Genomic DNA, 23,187 nt, shown 5'->3' on the forward strand with positions numbered 1-23,187 from the left:
CTCCATGATCACTGCAGATGGTGACAGCAGTCACGAAATTAAAAGACGCCTGCTCCTTGGGAGAAAGGCGATGGCAAACCTTGACGGCACCTTAAAAAGCAGAGACATCACCTTGCCAACAAAGGTCCGTATAGATAAAGCCATGGTTTTCCCAGTAGTGATGTATGGAAGTGAGAGCTGTACCATAAAGAAGGCTGATCGCCGAAGAATTGATGCTTTTGAATTATGGTGCTGGAGGAGACACTTGAGAGTCCCATGGACTGCAAGAAGATCAAACCTATCCATTCTTAAGGAAATCAGCCCTGAGTGCTCACTGGAAGGACAGATCGTGAAGCTGAGGCTCCAATACTTTGGCCACCTCGTGAGAAGAGAAGACTCCCTGGAAAAGACCCTGATGTTGGGAAAGATGGAGGGCACAAGGAGAAGGGGACGACAGAGGATGAGATGGTTGGACAGTGTTCTCGAAGCTACAAACATGAGTCTGACCAAACTGCAGGAGGCAGTGGAAGACAGAAGTGCCTGGCGTGCTCTGGTCCATGGGGCCACGAAGAGTCGGACACGACTAAACGACTAAACAACAACAACAGGTTTCCTAGCCCTGGGGGCTTTAATCTGGCCCTGGCTGCAAAGGTACCTGGAGAAAGGCCTCAGATGACACTCATAGAATTGTATAGTTAGAAGGAACTTAAAGTGTCATCCAGGAATCACAACTAAAGAATCTTTGACTGATAGAACTTACTGTCGGAAAGTTCTTCCTAATGTTGTGTTGCGATTTTAATCCACTGCTTCAGGTCCTACTCTCTGTTGCAGCAGAAGTCAAGCTTGTTCCATCTTCCATGTGGCAGCCCTCTAACTATCTGAAGATGCCTATTGTATCACCTCTCAGTCTTCTCTTCTCCAGGCTAAACACATCCAACACCCTGAACCAATTTTTGTGTGTTTTCATACAGTAAACCGCCCTGCGGTCCTCAGATGAAGGGTGGAGATTAAAGCAACATACAAACAAAAATAAAATAAAGTTGTGGTTTCCAGACCCTTGATTATATTGGTAACCCTCCCTCCTCTGTACATGTTCCAGTTTGTCAATATCCTTCTTAAACTGTGGTGCCCAGAGCTGGACACAAAACTCCAGGTGAGGTCTGACCAAGACGAAATGTTCCTGAGCTCCTTGTCACGAACTCCAAGAAATTAAGAGCAGCTGCGTAGAACTGATGGCTGCTGACTGACCCCAATAAGGTCAGTGACTTACTTCTTCCTTCAGCCACACTCCCTCTCGGCAGTAGCTCCTCCCTGTCAGACCAAATGGTCTAGCAGAGCACACAGCAAAACACAAACACACAAGCAAGCCTTCAAACAAGCTACCAGCCTTAATCCAAAAAACACAAGCTCACTTTGTTCTGTCTCTTCATCCAATTCCTTCACAACCACCTCTGTTTACTAGCACCTGGTCACAATGGATACACGGACTGATGTGGAAGAAGGTGATCCAACAGGTATTTGGTCCCCAGCCATGTAGGGCTCTAAAGGTTAAGGCCAGCTCTTTGAATTGAGCTTGGAAACTTTTATCAGGAGGGCTCACAGTTTGTGTGGTAGCCTCAACCAAAAAATGTTCTGCTTGCTTCCTTGAGGCTCAAGAGACAAAGATGGACCTAACAGTAAACTCAGAAAGGCTTGGATAAAATACAGTGGTACCTCGGGTTAAGTGCTTAATTCGTTCCAGAGGTCCGTTCTTAACCTGAAACTGTTCTTAACCTGAAGCACCACTTTAGCTAATGGGGCCTCCCGCTGCTGCAGCGCTGCCGGAGCCCGATTTCTGCTCTTATCCTGAAGCAAAGTTCTTAACCTGAAGCACTATTTCTGGGTTAGCGGAGTGTGTAACCTGAAGCGTATGTAACCTGAAGCGTATGCAACCCGAGGTACCACTGTAAACTCAGTTGATACAAGCAAAGTATCAACAAGGGTATTGGAACAACGTATTGGTTTAGGTGTGTCAAGAGACCTTGCAGGTCAGGTTAAGGGCAGTAAGGTTGACTAGACTGATTGCAAAAGCACAAAGTAATAATCTGTTGTTTGTTGGATGTCCCAGTTAAAATATCTGGCTCATAGGCAGATTATGAAGAAACTCACATATTTCAGTTTGAAGAAATTGGTTTGCCCTAACCTCCCACACATTGTAGTGGAGCTTATGAACTCAGCTCCTCTACGTGTGTGTGCAAACGCTAAGGTGCTTGTTGCAGAATACATTTTATAATCCACGCCTCAGAGTACTTTATGGATACAGCATTTTAGTCTGAGTCAGTGATCACAATCAGTTATTAATTTATTTATGCCTATCCTTCATGTCTAAATCTCATGAACAGAGGCTGTTTTATTTGTTTTTTGTTTTGTTTTAAAGTGAATCATCTTTCTTCTGACATCTCATTAATGTTAAGCTGCTTCCTGTATGATTCCTGCACCCGTAGCACCCCTTTTTGGACTGTGTCCATTTTACATGCTTAAAACAACGTGAAACATGCCTGAGAGTTAGAAATGAGCAATGCTGTTATTGTTTCTTGGCAACCAACTTTAGGGCAATTGCTGAACCTAACCAGAGTGAACAAGAGAGAAAGAATCATGTACTATGAAGTTAAATTAATAGAAGTACTAGATTTTGCCCTGACCTGTCTAACTTGCAAAGCATTTTTTTAAAAAAACCATTAACACCTCAGCTGTAGGTTTCCAGAGAACTAATTTAACCCCTCTTAGAGCTCAAGTTTGTTCATTTGTTTATTATTAGATTAAAATACTTCTGGAGTCCTTTCTGTAACACTGTCAAAGCTGCTGACTATAACATGATTATACAGTTTTAAATTAACAAAAAGAAAAAAGTAATAATAAAAACAAAACAGTTACAGCAGGAAAAAAATAAATATTCTTTAAGCCACTCTAAATCAGCCCAAGGCTTTTCCTAAAAGAGCCAGTTTTTGGCCACACACCAAAAGCTCAGCAATGGGGAAAAAGGAGTTATACAGAGTTACATAAATAAATGGAATTGTACTGTGTGACATTACAATGCATGGCTCTGAGAAATGCTGCCTTCTAGCGTGTGGAGTGGCCTCTTTGGGAATGGCACTTCACAACCCAGAACCCAAGATTTCTTAGTCATGCTTCATAGTATCATGCAGTACAACTTCATTTGTGTGCTCAAGTGGCAAATGTCAGAGACCCCTCTGTGCCCTTCAGAATCTCTTCTCCATCAGATAGAAACTAGTAACTTGAAGGCAAAGGAAATTGTGGGGCTAAAACTTCTTAGCTCCAGGAAAGAGACTCCATTCTAGACTTCTCTCCCAAAGCGTTCTTGCAAATATACACAGTGATGTTTGCTTTCTGTTCCACAAGAACCGAAGAGGGGTTGCATCCTTCTCTGTTTACCCCTGTCCTTTCTTGGTCCTCATGAATTGTTGTTGTTTAGTCGTTTAGTTGTGTCCGACTCTTCGTGACCCCATGGACCAGAGCACGCCAGGCACTTCTGTCTTCCACTGCCTCCCGCAGTTTGGTCAAACTCATGCTGGTAGCTTCGAGAACACTATCCAACCATCTCATCCTCTGTCGTCCCCTTCTCCTTGTGTCCTCCATCTTTCCCAACGTCAGGGTCTTTTCCAGGGAGTCTCCTCTTCTCATGAGGTGGCCAAAGTATTGGAGTCTCAGCTTCAGGATCTGTCCTTCCAGATACAAGTGCTAAAAGCACCCTCTCAATCTATGGTTACTGCAGGTACCACATACACACTTTTAAATGCCTTTTGATTGGTTATCTGCTCCCACCTTGAACACATTACAATTTGTATAATGAGTTTTTGATAAAGAGGAAATGCTCTTTACTAGGGATCAGAGAGAAATTATATTTGCATTTTAATACAAAATTATCTAATTTGCACTTTCAGAAACAAAACGCAAACCAAAATGCAGCTGTCTTTTGACAAGAATTTGGGGAAATGTAGCTCATTTAAATTACGAGCTGGCCCCAAAACAGTCTCTAACAAGGACAGAAATTGTAAAATGCAATCTTTCCCCAAATAAGAAAGAACTATATTTTCACAGGCAAAATTTCTACAGTTAAGGCCAAACCTTAATCAAATGATTCCATATTCTCTTATTTCAAGCCGTACTATATGCTTGGGAGCCTTATAAATCAATGTGTTCCACTTTTTAAATAAAATTTTAATGGGCAAGTTTTCTATGAAACATGGAACTTTTTAAAAGATAAAAATATATATATAATTGGTTGATATTTTGAGCATCAGTGTTTCAATTCCATTGTAATATAAAAATTTAGTCACAGATAATTTGAATTGTTATTGTTAAATTTAGTACACAACATTTACGGTTATGTGCTTTGTATTGAATCAACAATGTATCTTTTAAAACCTCCTGTTTTGATGCATAGAAAAAAATGGTGACCGACTAAAACACACTAGAAAGACAAGAAACTTATCCCTGAATAGATAATGTGAACTGTACATTTTCCAGTGCTTCGGCAATCTTGTATTAAGAATGCTTTTAAAGATGGAAAGATGAGCTCACAAGAATTCTGGGCTAAAAGTTGTCAACTACTTTATGGTCCTGAATTAGATGATCACATATTTTATTTTTCCTCTGTGGAGCCTATGACTTATTTTCAGTGCATAACATCAACAATGCCCAATAATTCAGACAGCTGCTCCATATTTATTTTTAAGCACATCTTTCAATATGTGCTCTCATCTTGGTCTATATTTACCCTCTATTGTACAAGCTCTGCACTTTCTCATTTCACCTGTTGTTTCTTCTAATAATTGCTTGTGAGGCTCCGACAATCAATCCCCAGGGTAAAGGGTCAAAGCTGTGCCTTAAAAGTTCTTCTGACGGAAAGCAGCTTTCGCCTTTCTCTTCATCTATGGAAAAAGGCTGTTTAAATTGTACTGATCTATCCCTGAAATCCTTAAAAAGAAAACAGATTCAAGAAAACAGAGAGGCACCCATCTGTCTTGAGAGACAATGGAGTGTGCCTATGGGGGTGAAGTCAAACCGCTGTGTTAGCAGCACAAAACTAACCTCCCCGGGGTCCTGGGCTGCCCAGACAACAAAACTCCTTTCTTGACCTCACTGATGTGATCCAAAGGAAAACAGACCAATATGTTCGGTACCAGTTTGCCTGCAGGAGTTGCCAGAAAGAGGTGTACAAGGCACCATTCAACCATCTGAGGTATTCCACTCCGGATTTGTGTAGGGTTTACTCCTTCGCCTTTTCTTCACCTGAAGATGTCCCGCAAGGCAACAGACTTTTAGGATCAGAGTTTTCCTTTCCTAGATGGGTTACCTTCCCAGGTTGACAAGTCCCATCAGCCCCTCTCTTCCCTCTACAGCACGTGCAGAAACCGCCTTCTTAACCATTGGTCCCGCTATTGGTCTTGTACACTCCATCCACCAGAGCCTGTCTTCTCATGCAGGGCAAGTCCTTAACTTACTTAGGGTATGAGACACATTGGCTACTGTCACCTGGTTTAACTGAGTAGCTGAAGCCGTTCCTGGGGTGTGGCTGCTGTCATATGCTGACAGCTTCTAGCAGCCACAGCTGGGAGCAGAGTGCGGCGTGGGGACCAAAGGTGGACAAACAACCCAGAAGGAGCACAACATGTCCCCCACCAGAGGTACTACGCCCCCTAACACCCCATACACCCTGGAGAGGCAGTAATCTTAGGTCATTTAGTGGAAGGCCCACAAGCCTTCATGTTCTTGACAGACATGCTCTGGGGCAGTGTTGTCAAATTATCAACTTGGAATTCTAGTGCCAGGCCCTATATTTTGACTCAAACTTCTCATACATATAAATGATCTACTGGAACTGAGTAACAAAACTTAAACTCTGACAAATTAAGACAGATTGGCTTAAATCAAACTGAATGAATGTAGCCAATGCCAGACAGATTTCAGTAGAAAACCTCTAGTTCAAGCATGAACTCAGCTAATACTATCATCAGCCTTATGTTTTGAAAAATGAGGATAACAATAAACTACCTTATAATGTGGCCATAAGAACTGGTGGCTATAAGGATTTCTGAGATCAGGTATGTGAAGCACTTTGGGATTTCAGGAAAATGAGCATAGTAGAAGCAGGTGCTTGTGTCAACCAGTATCAACCAGTATCAAAAACAAGCCTTCTATTCTGCAGAAATATTTTCTGTTATTACTGAACTGTCTGAACCTGATCCAGCTATTTTCACCACTACCTCCAACCTGATGTTGCCTGGAAGAGCTGTGAAAAAACTCATGAGATCCCTACTATGTGTATCATTTTTATATGGTAAATATCCTCATGTCCTTTCTGATTCCGCAATTTCTCCCATGAGCTGGGAGAGGAGACGACTGGGAGACCAACTGTAGGTGGGAGATCAACAGTAGGCAGAGCCAACTAGTTCTAGGTTTGTCCCCATCCTCCTCCCTGATGACTTCTACAAGGACAACACTGAGACTAAGGAGGAGACAGCTGACAGCCAGTGACATTTGCAGGACAGCCTGTAAGTAAGAAGAAAGGAAGGTGGGGGCTGGCTAAGGGAAGACTAATCATGGTGGATCAATGTCCCATTTGGCCAAACAGATGAATCTTTACTGAAAGCACATCCACAAGAATCTGCCCCCAGGAGTGTCATATGTTCAAAACAAAATTAGGTATTATTATTATTATTATGGTATTAGGAAACACAAAAAAGATAAGAGTAATTAACCGGGGGGGGGGGGCAATTACTCTTATCTACTTTGTATTTCCTAATACCAAGGAGACTTTCCATTCCTTTCTAGCCTTGTCTATGGAAGAAAATGCTGTTTTGTAAAAACAAAGTTCAATTCACCACAGAACACTAATTCTATCTAGCCTATCCCTCTTCATATAATTATGTGGTAGCTAATATAGCAAGAAAATATATTTTACTAATGCGAGTAAGAACAGCATTTTGCTATTGGTAAATGTCCATAGTAATTACTTTTAACATAGAAGGCCACTGCAGGCAACACATGAATCTATCATCTCTTGCTCTTAATGTTTAATGTACAGAAACCACAACCCACAATATAAAACTGATGTTGAACTAATTGCAAACTAGTGATTTCCACTATATATAAAAATCAAATTCTGGCATCAAATTTAACAACAGCTTCCAATTCAACTACAGCTTCCAACAGACTATTATGGCATATGTTCATTTTATTACTTTATTGATTGCTGGCATTGGACCGCTAAAGAACAGTTAAATATCAAATATTTTAGATTTAATATATCCGAATACCTAAGAAACACTATCTATCTATCTATCCATCCATCCATCCATCCATCCATCCATCCATCCATCCATCTAATTTAGTTAGTTAGTTAGTTAGTTTCATTTCTGCCCTTCATCCAAGGATCAAAAGACCATTTACAGTATAAAAACCAAAAAATGCCTAACAAATAAAATAATACCCTCCACCCCAAGTTTAAAAGGTCATAGATAGTTTAATCTGCCAATGGCCTGGGAGAAGAGGAATATTTTATTATGTTTTTATATATGCTGGAAGCTGCCTAGAGTGGCTGTGGCAACCCAGTCAGATGGGTGGGATATAAATAAAATAAAATGTTGTTGTTATCATTGTTATAAAGCAAATGGTGGTGGTGGGGATCTCTTTATTTACTTCTATCACATCCCACACTTAAGATTCCCCCCCCCCCAATATTTCTAAACTTCAAAGCCCCACTGATTTAAAATGGCTTTAAAAGGAAAGTATTCCAGCACCTCAATCATTTCGGCAGCACTTTTTCTTGCTCTACAATATTAATTAATTAAATTTATATACCACCCTATACCCGTAGATCTTAGGGTGGGGTTTACAACATAAAACAAATGTGTAAGGAGAAAGTCCAATGTGATCATACTTTAAATTTAAAAGAGGAAGTTTAGCAGCTGCAGTCAAGTTTTCTGATAGCTATTTTGGGTGTCTCTAAGTGCATGTCCTCAACAGAGATTTGTTCTGAGGTTCATGTGATCTCAGTGCAATCAAGTAGCTAGCTAAATACTGTTAAGGATTGGTTTCAGGTAATCTTATTTGAAAAAAGGGAACCAGGAAGATCAAATTTTACATCAAATCTCAAAAGTTCAGAAGGGCTGCCTTTAGATGTACATTTATCTAGCCACTCATTATTACAACCTGTCCTTTTGATTGCTCCCGCCATTTATTTCAATACATCAAGATCACCACCAAAGTTTGTTCCATTTCATTCATACTCACACTGAAAAGGTGAGGCAAGCTGATCCTGGTTTATCCTTAAAGGCAATGAACTCTCTGTAGACTGTTCTCCTGACATCACTTTCTTTGTTGTGGAGTACTTGGGCTTGATAACATATTCCTGTTTTTGGCCATGATGCACATTCATCATCAAAGTCTGGGATGAAAGGGGCATCATCCTGTTTGAAGAAACAAGAACAGAGAAAACATTATTTTCTGTGTGTTATTACATTTGCTATATACAGGGAATGTCCATTTTGTGAGTGACCAAGTCTGATATCTTACTGCTTCATGGCTGTAGCAGATATATATACAGTGGTACCTCGGGTTACATACGCTTCAGGTTACATACGCTTCAGGTTACAGACTCCACTAACCCAGAAATACTGCTTCAGGTTAAGAACTTTGCTTCAGGATGAGAACAGAAATTGTGCTCCGGCAGCGAGTTAGCAGCAGGAGGCCCCATTAGCTAAAGTGGTGCTTCAGGTTAAGAACAGTTTCAGGTTAGTACAGACCTCGGGAACGAATTAAGTACTTAACCTGAGGTACCACTCTATATCCTTTTTTAAAATTATTTATTCAATTTAAATCTCATACTTCCTGCCATAGGAAGCCCATGGCAGCAAACACATCAATATCATTAAAAACATTTTTTTTAAAAGTTAAAACATCATACTATGAACTGCTATTGTTGCCATTTAAAGGTTGCACATAAATTAATCAACAAATAATTTGTCCAACATGTGGGCCCAACTGTGGAACAGACACACTTAGTGGGCCAGGAGGGCTTATATACCACATGCAGCCTCTACCTCACGGGACACTTGTGTGAACTTGTGACTATGTCCTTGTCACTAATTTAAAATCATTAAAGTACTACATTGTTATAAACCCAAATATCATTCATTCTAGAGCCCAAGGAAGTTCTCTTTATACACAATATTCTTGGACTGCCTTTATTAAACAATTATGATAGGAAGAACTGAGCAAAGTGACATTTGGCAAGAGAAATACTGTCTAGACTAAATAAGCCGACCCTAACTCCAACCATCTTTCATAAATGCAGGTTATTTTCTGTAAGTCTGAAGCTCAGCTGCACAGCCAACAACTGTTAAAAGAAACTGGCTTTTTTTCAGAATGATTTCTAATATTCTTGACTTTTTTCTATTCTATTTCTCAAATAAAGTAACAAACCAGAGAACCAAATTATATGGGTTGATTTAAGATTCTTAACACACACACACACACACCAGGCACAATGAACATTTTCTTGCATTTTCTGAACATAAAGGTAAAGGGTAAAGGGACCCCTGACCATTAGGTCCAGTTATGGCTGACTCTGGGGTTGCAGTGCTCATCTCGCTTCACTGGCCGAGGGAGCCAGCGTACAGCTTCCGGGTCATGTGGCCAGCATGACTAAGCCGCTTCTGGCGAACCAGAGCAGCGCACGGAAACGCCGTTTACCTTCCCGCTGGAGCGGTACCTATTTATCTACTTGCACTTTGACGTGCTTTCGAACTGCTAGGTTGGCAGGAGCAGGGACTGAGCAATGGGAGATCACCCCGTTGCAGGGATTCGAACCGCCGACCTTCTGATCGGCAAGTCCTACGCTTTGTGGTTTAACCCACAGCGCCACCCGCGTCCCATTTTCTGAATATAAAATGTTCTTTAAAAGAATCTAGTGTTGGTTTTTTTCAGTTTTCTACATGCTAGAGTATGTACATATCAAGGATGAGGAAACACAATAACACCATACATGTAACTGAAGGATACAGTAAACAACATTGCGAGCATAATGAACCCAGCTTAGAATTGTCTGTCAGATAGTCTCATAAAAATATGCAGAGGTTGATGAACTGTTTTAGGGACTATTGGATTTTTGTCAGAGCATGTTTGTACCCAGTGGGGGGTTTTGGGAAGAAAAATAGGTGCCGGTATGACCATGTCCCTCCTTGCCTGTCCCCCCGCTCGCTCATTCCCCCCTCACCTTTGCCACTACCTCCTCCTGAGTCGCTGCTGCTTCCCATGGAAGGCACAGCCTCACAGAATTGCTTTGGCATGAACCTTATTACCAAAGCACCTTCCAGGAAGCTGCCTGACAATCGTAAAAGTCGCGCCAGAGCGGAGGCATTTTGGCGCAACCCTTACGATCACCAAAGCATCTTCCAGGAAGGTGTGTGACAAACATCAGACACATTAGAAATACATAATGGTGCTATGTAGAACAGACATAGGCAAACTCGGCCCTCCAGATGTTTTGAGACTACAATTCCCATCATCCCTGACCACTGGTCCTGTTAGCTAGGGATGATGGGAGTTGTAGTCCCAAAACATCTGGAGGGCTGAGATTTCCTATGTCTGATGTAGAACTTCAGATATGAAGAAGAGGAGTTTGGATTTGATATCCCGCTTTATCACTACCCTAAGGAGTCTCAAAGCGGCTCACATTCTCCTTTCCCTTCCTCCCCCACAACAAACACTCTGTGAGGTGAGTGGGGCTGAGAGACTTCAGAGAAGTGTGACTGGCCCAAGGTAACCCAGCAGCTGCATGTGGAGGAGCGGAGACGCGAACCCGGTTCCCCAGATTACGAGTCTATCGCTCCTAACCACTACACCACACTGGCTCTCTGATGTTGGTCTGCAAGCCACAGCTGCTGTTATGGATGTTGGCTTGATCACTGAAGATGAGGAGAGACTTGTAGTTGATCACAATAAAATCAGAAGGGCCCAAGAAACAGTTATGAAATGCCTGGATCAGGAATTTGATTTTCTTTGTCAGAGGGGTGAAATTGACTGCATCTTCTTTGACGGCTGTGAAGATACAACTAAAGCTATGCTGAAAGCACACAATTCAGATCAGCAGTTACTCAGCAATATTCCGTGTGCAGTATGCCAGGTGGAAGGTATCTCTACCCATTTCACTTCAGAGAAAGGCTCAAAGAGAGAAAAACCAGCTGAGGTTATTGCTAATAATCTGGTAGATTTCACGAAGAAGGGCATTGATAAGAAACTGCAGGCCATTGGTGGTGATTCTACAAATGTTAACACTGGCTGGGAGGGTGGTACCATACACTGGATAGAGGTCAAGCTTGGTCATAAGCTGATCTGGTTGGTTTGTGCCCTCCACACCAACGAGTTAACCCTGCAACATTTGATCACAGCACTCGATGGGAAGACGTTGTCTAATAGCAAATGGACACGTAACATTGGCAACATGCTTGACATTGCTACAGAATTTGAAACTGATCCTTCATCCACCAAACTCTCAGCTGGAGAGCATCTGACTTCACTGAGTGACGTGTTCATCTTTTTTCCTTTCATTCATTTGCTTTTAGGAACATATGCATTGTGCCCCATCTTTTTTTAGAAATTAAAGTTTAGTTACCAAAACCTAAACTGGAATTTAAACCTTAAGCATTCTTATCTGAAAACATTAGTCATTGAAATAATTGGAATTTGATTCTGAGTAAATAGATTTTCCCAACATTAAGATGGTAGCTACAATTTTACTGTGTGGATAATGTTGTGGTTGTATCTTTTTGTCATAGTTTTCATTTTCTGTTGTGAAAGGGCACCTTGGGTCTATGATAAAATGGTATTTGATGCAAATGTTCTGGTTAAACAGAAGGCCATATGTCCCCATGGCTGCACATGATCCTCCTGACTCTACATATCAGTCGGTTTTAATCAACCATGTACAATTCCTTGCTAGTGCAGGTGCAGAAGAAGTCTAGTGAGAGAAAACACAGTCAAGGAAGAATGGCTCTGCAGAAAAGAGTTGCAAATCAGGTTGCAATTACCTAACTTCATCCTCGCACGAGCAATTCTTAACATGTGAGCTGGGTACTCAGTGCAGTAATTTCTGCGGTTGGAGAGACGCAGACGTTTTCCAATCTCCAAGACCACAGTAGTTGCAACGGCCAAGTGTGTCACATATTCCTGGCTCATATGGTACAGTTGCTTGCACAAGTACACAACTGGGAGAGACTGGAGTACTCACACAAATGAAAAATGTATTATCATATCTGGATCTAAGAGTTTGCTGAATGTCAGAGCAACTGTTGGTGCCTTTTGATTTGTAAAGCATTCAAACATTGTAGCCACTATTTACTTGGGGAGTAAACGGGCACATATTTTACACTCTCTCATTTCTTAAATCCAAATTCATCACTTTGGAATGCAGAGAAATGCAAACATAGCTAACCAAAGAACACTGTATCCCTGATTTCAGCCCATGATCAACACGGATAAAGTACGTGAAAAGGAATCTAGCCCTTCTGATGTAAAAATAGGTGTAACTTCAGTCCAATGTCAGCTTGCAAGTAGCAACTATGAGGCTATTTCTGACACATGCCTGAACCAACAAAGTCTGGAAGAACTTGGCATTCTTATTTCAATACCACTTTGCCTATATTTTCTTAAGTGCTCTGGACCAAAAGCCCAGACTGCATACCAGAGGTCTAGGAATAGGTTGTTTTCTTATTTGCAGTAGGTAAATTTAAAGCCTATAAGTCATTCCTTTGGCTTTTAAGAAAATCTCTAGTTTCTTCTAAAAAATGCATTTTGTTCCTCCTTTTTTTCCTTTACAAGAAATTTCACATTTGATTAAGAACTCTAAAGACTGTGTACCAAATATTTTCAAAAATACAAATTGGAAAAAAGCTATATTTTTTTTGTTTCTACACTTTAAGGTATTTGGAAAAGCTGCATATAAATATCATTTTGGAGCCAAAGAACCACAGCCCAAAATAAGATTTGGACCTGTATTTCTGAAACAGAAGTCCCCATGCTGCCAGAGGGCAGATTTATATTGAAACTGAACAAATATCCAAAAGCAGTTTATGATATGGAAAGGGATCAGCTGTTCTAAAGTGACAAAGTCAAGAATTCCACAACGCTATGCCCAGCCATTGAGATTTTGGACTTCAACTGCTGTAAATAGATTTTCCACATGTAATAGTTTTGTTTGTTTACAAATGCTGCGTGGCATTAAAACTTTTTGATCTTGGCTTTGTGCTACAAAGGCAGAAAAGAAAGACAGCTTGACTGGTACTCCCCACTACAGAATAAATTTCTGCTCAATCCAGAAGCTGAATCCTGTCATCAACAAGTTAAAATCATGTAAATAAATAAATAAAAGCTATAAGGTGTTTACATCCTTAGGGTCAGGTTTGAGAAGTTTCTTTCAACATTCTTTTGATTTACATGGTTCATTACTGGATGTCTGCTCCAGATCTCTTTTCTTCCTCCCGCTCTTAATGACTTCAAAGCAGTACATGCTTGAATTCCCAAATATATTAGCCTAGTTTAAATTATCATCTTAAGTAGTGTGTTACTACTCATCAAGTGGGGCAGAGCAGGGACCCACACATAACAAAACTGTAACACAGAATCCTCTATAGAAAACAACAGTTAAGATACTGAAGGAAATAAATTCCAGCAACATCACAGGACTTAATGGACTGGTGTGAAAATTGCACATATGATTTTTTTCACACATGCACAAACAAATTTCAGATTTCTTTATGTTTTTTAAGTTTCTATTCAGTATCAATGTTATGAATGCTGTTTTATCTTTCCCGTGTTACAGATAAAGTTAAGTGTCAGTACTAATGTAACTTCCAAATACTGTAATGAAATAAAAAAGTGAGATGAGACCCGCTGTTCAATGGGCTTTATTACTTCATTTTAATTGAGCCATGGGGCTTGAATTAAAATTAATTAAATCATAGAGGGGCAGTCTACAGGACTACTAGTCATGATGGCTATATGGAAACCTCCAACTTCAGAGGGAGTAAGTTGCTGAATAGGAATATCTGGAAAGCAACAGCAAAGGAATCTGGTTGGGCAATGTGGTAACCAGTGCCTTTTTTGAGTGGGCACTCAAGGGAACACAGTACCGGCACTATTTTTCGTTGTTGTTAAAAAGTGTAGCACTTACAACTTGGTGAGTACCGGCACCTATTTTTCTAGGAAAAAAAGCAGTGGTGGTAACCCACCAGGTGAAAGGCTAGAAACAAACAAACAAATACAGTGGTACCTCGGGTTACATATGCTTCAGGTTACATACGCTTCAGGTTACAGACTCCACTAACCCAGAATGAATTAAGTACTTAACCCGAGGTACCACTGTAATGAATTCAGAAGTCCAACAAATACCTTTCTCCTGAAACAGACATTTAAAGGAAACTTTTAATGTATACCACTTGAGACTTAAGTGATCAAGAAGCATGTAACTACCTTAAATAATACATGTATCAGCTAGACGACTAGCACATGTGAATGCAAGTTTTGTTAAGTCCCATTTTGCAATCCAGTCTTTGAACCAAATAATTTTCTGCACCTTCCTGCAGGCATTCCACACATTATGGGGCAGCAAATCTGGATGTGTCCCTGTACGTTTGACAAGGACCTGCAGCCAATCTTAACTCTTTAATAATTTATGTGTTGTACAGTATAAATGTGTGTGTGTGTGTATTATAGTGTCCTGAAACAGCCACAAACTATAAACTAACATGAAAATGTAAACCTCCAGTATCACAACCTTATCTTTTCTAACAAGAGATAACAGCATGCATAATTGTGCATTCATTTTCAAACTAATTTAATAAAGAGAAAATGTGTTCCACAGTGACAAAAGTGGAATGAATAGTGGCACTGTAGCAAACTCTTAAATAGGTCCTTTATCTGGATCACTATATGGCCAAAATTTGACAGTACATCTACAAAGAAATCCTTATCCTTATATACTGATTGTCTTCAAGCAATTTCAGTCAGCTTACAAAATAAATTGATCAAGATGCTTTAAAAATAATTGATGACACAGAACATAGATTTTAACATATTACGCAGCACATTACTCAGGATGTTGCATCAGATATAAAATCCTTTATGAGTCACCATTAGTTAGAACATTGGGAATATCATCAAAAAGGAGGGGGAAAAACCCCACAGCAACATTCATATGTCAAACAATTTGGCAAACATTGCATAGCGACTTTCAGGCAATCTTCCCCTCTCAGCATCAGCAAGGAAAAAATGACTTTGAACTTCATTGTAGTGTGAGAAACATCAAACAGACATTCCCAAGGAATTCTGCGTTGACCACCACAGTTTCTTCTTCTTCATCGGTGATCACTTGTAGCAGAGTAACATTGCCTTCCATAAACATGGTTTTAACAATGAGTCCGTAAGTGATTGTGGAGGCCAATTCTGGATCCACATATCCTTCCACAGTAGGGACATAGGTTTCCAGCTAATTAACTGGTGGAAACAAAATTTTAATTTGTCTTGTGCCAAGTTTGATGTCATACTAGTGCCAGGTGGAGACACTTTTATTTAGCCACACATTCCAACACTTACTTTAACAATGGCTTTATTCTTTACTGTTGGAATTTGTTTTCTGTGTTTTATATTTCCATTATGCTTTTATATATCTATATCTCTATGGTCTTTTCATTCAGATTGTTCAATGCCCTCATAGTGCTTCTACTACAGCAAGGCCATGGGGGTTAAAACAGAAAAGGGAAGTGTCCACTTTCATTGCCTCTGTGCTGGCAGAAGCCTTTCCAACACTTTACTTTGAAAAATCATTAGTATTATGATCCATTTGCCAGTAAACAGATGATAATTGTATTAGGACTTGAACTTGGAGGCTATAGGGTTAAGGATACAACTCTACAAACACTTAACTGGGGTTGAGTCTCATTGAATTTCCCAGTGGACCTGCACAAGATTGCACTAGAAGTGCAACTATTCTGATATACCGTAATTATTATGTCTTATTTTGCTATGAGTATTTTATATGTGTGTGTAGAAACTGAAAGTACAAGAAAGCTGTTTAAATGCATATCTTGTATGAGTGATATAATGTGGTATACAATAGTAGTATTTATTGGCATATGAATTTATACTGCTGCAAATGTCAATTTACTTATTAATTAACTATGATATTAAATTTCAGTTAAGTTATATTAATAATTCTATTTATATATTACTAAGCATATTACATATTACTCATCACAGAACTGTAGAGTTGGAAGGGGTCCCGAGGGTCATTTAGTCCAACCCCCTGCAATGTGGTATTCCAGGTATAGTGTGATCAAGGCAAAATAAAGCAGTACTATTACTTCCCTTGATCTGGACACTATACTTCTGTTGATGCAGCCTAGAATAGCATTAGCTTCTTTTTTACTGCTACATCACAGTGCTGACTCGTGCTAAACTTGTGGTCTGCTAAGACCCCTAAGCCCTTTTCACATGTACTAGCCATAGGTAAAGGTAAAGGGACCCCTGACCATTAGATCCAGTTGTGACCGACTCTGGGGTTGAGGTGCTCATGTCACTTTATTGGCCGAGGGAGCCGGCGTACAGGTTCCAGGTCATGTGGCCAGCATGACTAAGCCGCTTCTGGAGAACCAGAGCAGCACACGGAAACACCATTTACCTTCCTGCCGGAGCGGTACCTATTTATCTACTTGCACTTTGACGTGCTTTCGAACTGCTAGGTTGGCAGGAGCAGGGACCGAGCAACGGGAGCTCACCCTGTCGCGGGGATTCGAACCACCGACCTTCTGATCAGCAAGTCCTAGGCTCTGTCGTTTAACCCACAGCGCCACCCACGTCCCTTGTACTAGCCATAATGTGCCCTAATTTGCAGGTCTGCCATTTAGCTATTTTAAAGATTTCTAGGCCTTCTAAAGCACATATGAGGGCATTATACAATCTGAATGAAAAGACCATAGATATATAAAAACATGGTGAAAATATGAAACAAATTCCAACAGCAAAGAATAAAGCCATTGTTAAAGTAAGTGTTGGAATGTGTGGTCAAATAAAAGCGTCTTCACCTGGCACTAGTATGACATCAAACTTGGCACAAGACGAATCAAAATTTTGTTTCCACCAGTTAATTAGCTAAAGCTTCAGCTGATTAATCTATCAATAAAAGCTTACAGGCCTAAATTAAATCCCATTTAATAAAAATTTATAAAGACATTTATCCAATATAGCCGAGTTCACTGTTCTCAAGCTAAGTAAGTATGACTGTTCTAAAGAGTTAAGTGACTCAAATGTGCCAACCTTACAATCTGGTCTATCAATCTTTGAGGTCCTCAAAAGGATTATGGATCTTAAGATCAGCAGCAGTTGATGTTGTTAGTTCTACTATCCTCAGAGCTGTTGGGAAGGGCACTCCAAGAGAGTGCTTTTTCTGTGGCAGTCACTAAATTAAGGAAGACTCACCCACAGAGATGCGCTTGGAATCTTCTGTTTTCGTCTTATGCTGAAGATACACCTCTTTACCATGCCCTTTGACTGGTAAGGCATTTTGTTTTGTGGGACTTACCTCTTCTGCTGAATTTATTTGTTTTGTAATTGCAAAGGCTCTATTTGTTTTTAAAACTGTATCTTCTATTGTCTTAAACTGCCTTAGGATCTTACGGTAAAGAAATCTTACAAATACAGAAGTACACTTCGCAGCCTTCATCCCAGATCTATTTTGCCAAGCCGAAAACAATTTTTAAAAAAAACCTTTACAAGGATTTTTAAAGGGGTTTTTATTTATTTTTAAGTAGTACATCTGTTTTCTGTCAAAAATATGGAATTCAAGATAATTTACATAATTCATGAAGACAACCACCATATAAAACCATATCAAAAACAAAATATTAAGCAGTAGTTAAATAAAGTTATTCATATATCAGTTATCCAGAAGAAGAAAAAACAGGCTAAATCCAGTCAAACCATACTAGACAGAGCAACAGCAAAAACAACAAACAAAAAATCCATAATAATCTAGATGATCAAATACTAAAATCTCAGATTCACAATGCTTGGGAGGAATGCCCCCCCCATGTTTTGAGGGGCTACAATAAATATATGGTACCCAACTGCTTAACCTAAGAAGATAAAGAAGAAAAACGTTTACAGTAATTATTATCTCAGTTGTGTGGCAGGTTCACATAGCAGAAAGCAGTCCTTAAATAACTGAGTGCCAGACTATCTCCAATGCAAAACCAGCAACTTGTTTTGTGCCTGGAAACCAATGAAAATACAGGGAGTCCCTGTTAGGAAGCTATTTAAATGTTGAAGGGCCTAGGAGAAACAACCTACTGGTTCATAAGAAAAGTGGCTTAGAACACATAAACCTTTCCTCCTTCTGGACAAATAGTTAGCAGGGAAGAGAATATATGAACTGAGTTCAGTCTTCTGAACTTGTTGCAGCTTCCTCCTGTGCTTGTAAACCTCTAGATTGTGGCCAGTACCACATGCCTAGCCAGATCTCTTAAATACAAGAGGTTGTATGCCACACTGCTGCCTCTTGATGGTGTAAGCTGCCTTTTCATGTCTTTTGCACAAAGTACCTTTGTTGGACCAAAAGCAACTGCCTGCCAGTTTTCTTAGAACTTAAATGCTTATTTTGCCTGCCCAAAAAAGAACCTGGACATTCACATTTGTATAAAACAAAACCTACATGATGGATTCATAAACTTAAATCTAGGCTATCCATGGGTGGGGTTCTGTTCACAGAGCTTTCCTGATAGGGCAAGTGGAAATAAATTATTTGCACCTTCAAAGCTGCTCCAGAGAATCACAGAATTGTAGGGTTAGAAGAGACCTTGAGGTCCAACCCAGAAATCTGAGCTAAAGCATCCATAACAGAGGGCCATCCAACCTCTGCTTAAAAACCTCAAAGGAAGGAGAGTCCACAACCTCTCAAGGGAGGTTCCATTCTGTACCATCAGAAAGTTCTTCCTGATGGTTAGCCAGAATCTCCTTTCTTGTAAATTGAAAGCACTGGTTTGGGTCTTCTGGAGCAGGAGAAAACAGGTGACAGCCCTTCAGATATTTGAAGATGGTTATCCTATCTCCTCTTATCCACGCTAAACATACCCAATTACCTCAACTGTTCCTCATAAGGCTTGTTTTTCCAGACCCTTAATCACCTTGGTCTCCTTCCTCTGCACACTTGTCAATATCCTTCTTAAATTGTGGTGCCCAGAACTGGGCACCGTACTCCAGTTCATCTGACCAAGGCAGCATAAAGCGGTACTATTACTCTGGTCACTATACTTCTGTTCATGCAGTCCAAAACAGCATTAGCTTTTTTTTGCTGCTACATCACACTGCTGACTCATGTTAAGCTTGTGGTCTGCTAAGACCCCTAAACTCTTTTCACATGTACTACTGACAAGCCAGGTGTCCCCCCATCTTCTAGTGGTGCAGCTGGTTATTCCTGCCTCTCTTGCCAGGAAGCTCTCTGAAGCAGCAAGGAGTTGGAAAATCGGAACCAGCGAAGAATGCCCTCCTCCAGCAGGTACTTCTGCTGTAATCTCTTTCTGTACATGGATGGGACACACTGGATCCAACCTATCATGCACACACACAAAACTTCCTGTGGCCCTTATAATAGCAGAGCTGACCCACCCATGAGGCTGGGTGAAGCAGCTGCCTCAGGTGGCAGAAGCAGAAGAGGCAATGCCCCACCCACCCCACCACTTCTGCAAGAACCAGAATTTCAATGGAGGTAGGGGCATTCCAGTGTGCAGTGTTGCTGCTTGTTTTCCCTGCCCCAGGGGCTAATAAAATGAGTGACAATGCCTTGCGGAATGCCCCCCCCCCATCTCAGTGGAAGAGGGCATTCTGCTAGCATCAGAAGTGGGGGTGGCGGGGGCACAGTGCAAAAAAAGGGTGGGGCGCAGGGGTTGGCACATCCTCATTTCATCTCAGGTGGTGAAATGGGTCAGACCACCCCTGCATGTAATTCTCTTTTAGGAGGAAACCCAAGCAAACATTTCCTTTCACTCTATTCAATCAAACGTTTGTTGGATGAAAGGGGCAACTGAGCTTTCATGAGGTGATTATCCAGAACTAGGGTAGAGATATATGACAAGGTCCCATGATACAAATTAACTAGTGTTGTCCTTGGCAGATGTTCCTTCTTTTGTAATGTATTGGCCATATTAGCAATCTGTTGCTTAAACCCACTGAAGAAAAGGAACAACAATCTATGCATTTATTCATATCCAAGTAACCCCAGAGGAAAATGCAGCCCAGCTGAGTGTTCAACATCAGGCATATACACAATGAGCAAAAATAGGTGGTTCGAAATTATGCTGCCAAGGAATGACATCTTCCAAGGAACTCAAACCAGCCTCTTCAAATTCTGGCAATTTGTGGTATGAAAATAAATATAAGGAAAAAGAAAAGCGAAGTTTGCCACCTACTGCCCAACAGCATAATAGTAAACGCTCGCATGGAGTTCACTCTGCATTTCTGAAAGTCTACAATTTGTCTTTTTACACACTGTTATACACTTTCATGTACTGCCCTGCACCCCCTTTTCCCCTCTCCTCTGTCCCAGAAAAACACATTCATTAAGAAGGAAAACATTTCAATTCATAAATTGAAATGAGACACAGCTAACTAAAATAGAGTTTTGTATGAGAAGTATATAATCAATGTGACAGGATTACAATAAAAGTTTATTATAGCATACAGGCTAGCAAGTAATCCCTTTGAAAAGGGGCCAACAATGTCATGTGTTCTCCAAGCCTGCCCTCAAGTTAGATACTATGGAAGAATAAAAATAATGCTACAGTTTAGCATATGCTTTAACAAAACTGCTATTGCACTTTCAATTAAACCTTGCCTACAAAAGCTTGTGCTATAATAAAAATAGTGCCTTTTGTAAACATCTGAAGCCTACAGTGCAAGATTCAAAACTTGAGGGCTTAGAGCCTCTTCTAGCTATGCTGAATTCTGAACATTTGGAAAATACAATGGTACCTCGGGTTAAGTACTTAATTCGTTCCGGAGGTCCGTTCTTAACCTGAAACTGTTCTTAACCTGAAGCACCACTTTAGCTAATGGGGCCTCCTGCTGCCACTGCGCCGCCAGAGCACGATTTCTGTTCTCATCCTTAAGCAAAGTTCTTAATCCGAGGTAATATTTCTGGGTTAGGGGAGTCTGTAACCTGAAGCGTATGTAACCTGAAGCATATGTAACCCGAGGTACCACTGTAACTCATTTTACAAGAAGTATTTTCAAATCATTGCACATCACCAAAAACTAAAATAAAATAAATAGACCTGCAATTCAATTCCCATCTGCATATGCCCATATTCAAATGGTGTGAGCAGGCATTAAATACCTTATATGAACGCTAGTATCAACAGCTCCAGCCGTAGTTAACAGAGGATACCCTGCTGATCAAAACTGCATTCCCTGAGTTCACTAATTCACTTGAAATCTTTGTTATTCTCAGGGAATATCATAGAAAGTCAACACAAGCCAGATACCTTAGTACTGAGCTAGTTAACTGGATCCTGTCTGGGCTGTTCAGGCCTCGAGTTCAAGCGCTCTTTGCCCTGCTCTTCCATTGTGCACAAAGCTAACATCTATACTAGGATTTTCGGTGGAGGTTTGAATATGCAGTTCCCCATAGCAGTTGTTACTTTGTACATTAGGTATCAAAGAAGAAGGCAACTAAGATATAGCAACTAAGTCTACTCCTGATCCATGGAAAGCCATGGGACATTATCTGAATGAACCATGAATACAAAGTCTTTTAAGATATTCATTTTCTCTGATTTAAGAGAAAAATCAGTGGAGCATAGCGGCCCATTTGGGAAAGCACACTTTCCTACATATCAAAATCGGAAGAGGATTTCTCCCTCATTTCCTCCTTTGATCACACATTTGGCAAATGAGAGTTAGAAATGAAATCTTGGTAGACCAGCCTCTGGATCTTAAATACATAACATGGGTATTAAGGTTCTGTTTGGTTCAATGGAATTTACTTCCAAGAACTACAACCCCCATGCACATGCAGAGCTCTAAGCACACGGAGGCCTTCTTGGTCCGTTTTATGAGTAGGGGCATATATGACATGGAAAGCTTCTTTATATGGAGAGCTACATTTGCAGAATAGTGTATGAATGGGTACTTGGATTGTGCCGTCCATATATATGTAAATATACTTAAAGGTAAAGGTAAAGGTACCCCTGCCCGTACGGGCCAGTCTTGACAGACTCTGAGGTTGTGCGCCCATCTCACTCAAGAGGCCGGGGGCCAGCGCTGTCCGGAGACACTTCCGGGTCACGTGGCCAGCGTGACAAAGCTGCATCTGGCTAGCCAGCGCAGCACACGGAACGCCGCTTACCTTCCCGCTGGTAAGCGGTCCCTATTTATCTACTTGCACCCGGGGGTGCTTTCGAACTGCTAGGTTGGCAGGCGCTGGGACCGAGCAGCGGGAGCGCACCCCGCCGCGGGGATTCGAGCTGCCGACCTTTCGATCGGCAAGCCCTAGGCGCTGAGGCTTTTACCCACAGCGCCACTCGCGTCCCGTAAATATACTTACTGAGGGCCAATTAATACAACCTTTCTCACTTGCCAAGATGTATACTGACATGGAGTGGTAAGGTAGTTGGGCAATTTTACCACATACTCAGATGGAAATTTTGTGATTTTGGCACATCTAGCGAATCAATGGCAGACTCAACTACAGCATGGACCGAGTCAGCCTATGTCCCAACACATAAGGGTCACCTGAGTCAATCACAAAGAAATGCTGTATTGGATATTGATAAGGTTTCCATAGCTTATTCAAACCGATGCCCTCCACCCCACCAATTAAAGGAGAGGCAGAAATAGAAATTCCATAAGCATTCAAGAAAGAGGGAAAGTTATTTTTGCCAATTTCCCCTTCCCTCAGCAGTCTCCTGAAAATCTGCTTTGAGGGGGGTGGCAGAGAAGGCTATAGGGCAAAAGTGAAAATCAAACATCAACCTCTTCTGCCTTCTGTAAGAAGCAACCTGTGCTAGACTGCCATCAGAAGGAACCACTCAGTTCATAAAAGACCCGCTCTGCATCAAAGTCAAAATCTCCATGTTACAAGACAAAGGATGCCATTGG

General features: G+C 40.8%; 1 protein-coding gene across 8 annotated transcripts in view; it reads right to left on the reverse strand.

The window, feature by feature from the left end:
- Positions 1–23,187, reverse strand: part of LTBP1 (latent transforming growth factor beta binding protein 1) — a 185,948-nt gene that overhangs the window by 140,865 nt on the left and 21,896 nt on the right. For all 8 annotated transcript variants that reach the window (XM_028724280.2, XM_028724279.2, XM_077925685.1 and 5 more), the window contains exon 4: positions 8,275–8,450. In XM_028724280.2, coding sequence (XP_028580113.2) covers positions 8,275–8,450 — 176 coding nt within the window. The remainder of the gene's footprint in view (positions 1–8,274; positions 8,451–23,187) is intronic.

This window comes from Podarcis muralis, chromosome 3 (genome assembly GCF_964188315.1).
Source record: "Podarcis muralis chromosome 3, rPodMur119.hap1.1, whole genome shotgun sequence".
Lineage (NCBI taxonomy): Eukaryota > Metazoa > Chordata > Lepidosauria > Squamata > Lacertidae > Podarcis > Podarcis muralis.